This window comes from Miniopterus schreibersii (genome assembly GCF_964146895.1).
Source record: "Miniopterus schreibersii genome assembly, chromosome: 10".
NCBI lineage: Eukaryota > Metazoa > Chordata > Mammalia > Chiroptera > Miniopteridae > Miniopterus > Miniopterus schreibersii.
In genome coordinates, this window is record NC_138110.1 from 51,868,559 (window position 1) to 51,872,580 (window position 4,022).

At 44.9% G+C, this 4,022-nt stretch overlaps 1 protein-coding gene across 1 annotated transcript; it reads left to right on the plus strand.

Moving 5' to 3' along the window:
* TP53RK (TP53 regulating kinase) lies at positions 1-3,431 on the plus strand. Its single transcript, XM_081149972.1, has 2 exons — positions 1-321; positions 2,356-3,431. Exons 1-2 carry the CDS (start codon positions 39-41, stop codon positions 2,832-2,834), a joined length of 762 nt encoding a protein of 253 aa, XP_081006098.1. The 5' UTR covers positions 1-38; the 3' UTR covers positions 2,835-3,431.
* Positions 3,432-4,022: the final 591 nt, after the last annotated feature.

A 4,022-nucleotide genomic window follows, 5' to 3' on the forward strand; every position in this document is an offset into this window, starting at 1 on the left:
AACCTCCGGAGAGAGCCGAGGGGAGCCGAGGCGGAGCAATGGCGGCGTCCGGCGCTGTGGCGGCGGAGAAGCGCGAAGAACCCGCGGCGGAGGCCGATGCGCTGGCCGAGGCCCGGGAGCGGAGCCGCCGCTTCTTGAGCGGCCTGGAGCTGGTGAAGCAGGGCGCCGAGGCGCGCGTGTTCCGCGGCCGCTTCCAGGGCCGCGCGGCCGTGGTGAAGCACCGCTTCCCCAAGGGCTACCGGCACCCGGCGCTGGAGGCGCGGCTCGGCCGCCGGCGGACCGTGCAGGAGGCCCGGGCGCTGCTCCGCTGCCGCCGCGCAGGTGAGGCGGCCCAGCTCGCGGCCCGGGCGAGGCCCGAGGCTCCGCGGCCCGGGCGAGGCGGGTGCGGGGCTCTCTGGCGCCGCTTGCCTTCTGCGTGGACTTGGGTATTTAAGAAATGTCATCTTTTCATACCTCTCTTCATTCATTAAATCTTAAGGAGCCGCTTGGCCTTGAAGCGACGAATTTTTGTCCTGGAGCCATTGAGCCTGGTTCGGTTCCAGGCTCCGCCACTGTTGCTCCACGTGGAGCACGTTATTTAACCGCCCTCAGTCTCAGCGTTTTAACATGATCTCTTCATTACTTTTAAGAAGCAGGTGTGCTTGCCCTGGAGCCGGGCTCTGGGGGTTCAAACACCGACACCACTGTAGCCATTCAACACGTTGTTTAACCTCTCTGCCTGTGTCCTCACCTGTAAAGGGACTTCACAGTTGCAGCATTAATCTCATAAGGATTTTGGGACCATTGGATGAGGGATGTATGCCATGTATTACTTTTGAATGTGTGACTGGCACGTAGAGCTTAATAAAATTAGATTTCATTAAATCGCTAATTTTTTTTCTTTTCATTAAACCACTGCTGTGCACCATCACCATAAACTTGTTCTCAGGTGAGAAACTGAGAGAGGGGAAGTAACTTGCCCAAAGTTACACAGCTAGTTAGTGACCCAGCCAGGCTCTCAGCTCATAGCCCTCTGACTCAGAAAAACTGGCTTTTCACTTTTACACTTCCTACCTTTCTTTCTTGCATTGATATTTTTTAGGCACCTGTGTACAACAGAACATTGTTAGGTACTGGGAGATCTGGAGGAAATTCAGTGATCAAGCACGTGTATCTCTGCCCTTGCTTGGATTTAATGAAGTTATTTGTGTGTTTGTATTTTCTTTTGCACCCTCTCTAGGATATAAGTTTCATTAAGCAGGGACTGTGGCTGCCTTATTTCCTCCTGAACCCCACCCCCCAATATGTTCCCAGTATCTAGAAAAGTGCCCTGAGTATGACTGACATTCAGTAAAGATTCGTTAAATCTTTGGAAGTCTTGTTCTCATGCTATGGAAGCAGAAATGGAAGTGTAGAGAAGTTGATGGGATTTTTAAGTGTAGACCAAGTGTAAATGAATCAGGAGGCTTTACTAAAATTGAAAATGACGAAGTTCTATTCAAGGGTCTTAGAATTTGCAAATTGGAATCACTACCAGGTAATGCCCAGAGCTTTCCAAAAAGAGAAAAGTTGAGAGTTCTTATAGTAAAAAGTACATTTTTGAGAAGACACAGCCCTGTATTCTTAGCCTCTGGATTTGTCTGAGATGGTAGTCCTCTAGATTAGTGATGGCCTGCATAATGAATGTCAGGCGGTCTAGATCCATGAATATTCTTTCCTAAATTCTTCAGGGGATTATCTATAGTATTTGTATATCTCTCCAGGCATTGATGCACAACACAAAAGTTCAAGTCCCCGGGCTAATGTGAAGTAAAATCTGTTCCACTCTTCATCCCATTTGGTCTGAACCAGTTTGGTCAGCTTGACTATGCAGACTGCATTTTAAGTCAACCTAGCTGCACTGATTTCATCTTCTTCACTCCTTCCTCACAACTAATAAGGAAGGAAACTGGGATTTGAATTTGTCCTTTCCGACTTTGAAGATGAACTATCTCTAAGCCAACACTGCTTGGCCTCCTGTTTGTGTCCTTGTCAGATCGGTAGTGCTTTACCTGGGTTGTGCTTACCCTTCTGGTGTTTTGGGGGGGTTTTTTTTAGGAAATAAGTATGAACGAAGCCCAATCAATCATAAAGGGTGGAAAGTTGGAGCTTTGGCGCTACTAAACGTAGTCTTGGGATGGTTTAAGGAGCAGTCATAAAGAGCATGAGCAGGGGAAACTTTCAGATGAGTTAAGTTGCATCATTCTACAGCATGTCTAAATCTTTTCCTGAAATAAGCAGATATACACTGTAAAAAAAATGAATTAATCTTTGAAAGTTAAGTTTACCATTAAAAAAAAGAATCTAATTCAGTAACTGGTTATATCTTGATTACAGGGATATCTGCCCCAGTTGTCTTTTTTGTGGATTATGCTTCCAACTGCTTATTCATGGAAGAAATCGAAGGCTCAGTGACTGTTCGAGACTATATCCAATCCAATATGGAGACTGGGAAAACTCCCCAAAGTCTTCTCAGCTTAGCCAAGACAGTCGGGCAGGTTTTGGCTCGAATGCACGATGAGGACCTCATTCATGGTGATCTCACCACCTCCAACATGCTCCTGAAACCCCCCCTGGAACAGCTGAACATTGTGCTCATAGACTTTGGGCTGAGTTTCATTTCAGCACTTCCAGAAGATAAGGGAGTTGACCTCTATGTGCTAGAGAAAGCCTTCCTCAGTACCCATCCCAATACCGAAAGTGTGTTTGAAGCCTTCCTGAAGAGCTACTCCACCTCCTCCAAAAAGGCCAAGCCAGTGCTCAAGAAATTAGATGAAGTGCGCCTGAGAGGAAGAAAGAGGTCCATGGTTGGGTAGAAGAATGCGTGTGACAACCACAGACAGTTAAGCCATTTACTTCAAAGTAAATTTGAAGGAATGCTAAGAGTATGGATTTGACCTAAAAAAAGAGTGTTGGGATATTTTTAAGTGCTGCCTGTGATCATGCTCGCTGAGTGTCATCATCACCTGCAGCCGACTTCTCAGGAGCTTACTATGTACATAAGCCATGTTCTAGACAGAACTGAGTACAAAATGAATCTAGGATAGGCTTCTGCCTCAGGTACATGGGCATGGCATTAAAAACATTGACCCACATAATGAGAAGATTATTCTCTTCATTCCTGGGGAGACAAGAACAAAGTCTTGGTGACAGTACGTCTAAACCAGCCCTTTAACCCAGTGTTCTTTGTTGTGTTCATGACATTCCTTTTGAAAGTAGTATAGTGGGATGCAACCAGCATTTTTAAAATGAAGTAGAATCAGAGACTAGGAAATAACATTCATATAGTATTGTAAATACAGTACTGTTTTATGAGACTTATTTATACATATGAATACACAGATGGGTAGGTGAGTTTTGGTATGAAATATGTTTTTGAGGATCATGGTGAAAACAAAAGATGAAAAATACTGCTTAACTCCAATTTCTCTTTCAAAAGCTTTTATACCACATTGTTTTTATATTTGTTTTTCTGTGATTTTTATAGTTATCTTCTAGTTATGACAAATGATTGATATAAAGTTCCTTTTAGTTTATATAGGTAAAAAAGTGAATTTGTATCACAGTAAGTAGATAGAGCGAAAATGGTGACATGGCTTGAGAATGATCGAAGTTTGATAAAGCCTGACTTAAGGGAAGGTAGAGGAAACCTGAATTTAGATGCAAAGTGCCATTAATAGCTCACATTTAACCTTGCCCAGCCTCAGTTTCTTACCCCAAAGAAGGTGTGTGTGGAGGGTACAGTAAAATACCTCTCTTCCTTGTAAGCTCCAACTAGCAAGTGAATATTTTGAGTGCTTTTGTGTGCCTGGCACTGTGGTGGGCAGTGGGTACAACCATGAGCAAGATAGATACGGCACCTGCTCTCTTGGAGGGAACATTTGGGTGGGACTGAGATCGTTTCTATTTCCTTCACCATAGCTAGCACCCTCCATGTGGCAGATACCCAGGAATGAAAGGAAATGGCCCTTCCTGGGCAGTGGTGACTAGTAGAGAGAACTAAT

Coding starts and splice junctions, on each gene's coding strand:
- TP53RK (XM_081149972.1), top strand. CDS start 39: ATGGCGGCGTCCGGCGCTGTGGCGGCGGAGAAGCGCGAAGAACCCGCG. Junction 322..2,355: donor GCTCCGCTGCCGCCGCGCAG/GTGAGGCGGCCC, acceptor TCTTGATTACAG/GGATATCTGCCCCAGTTGTC.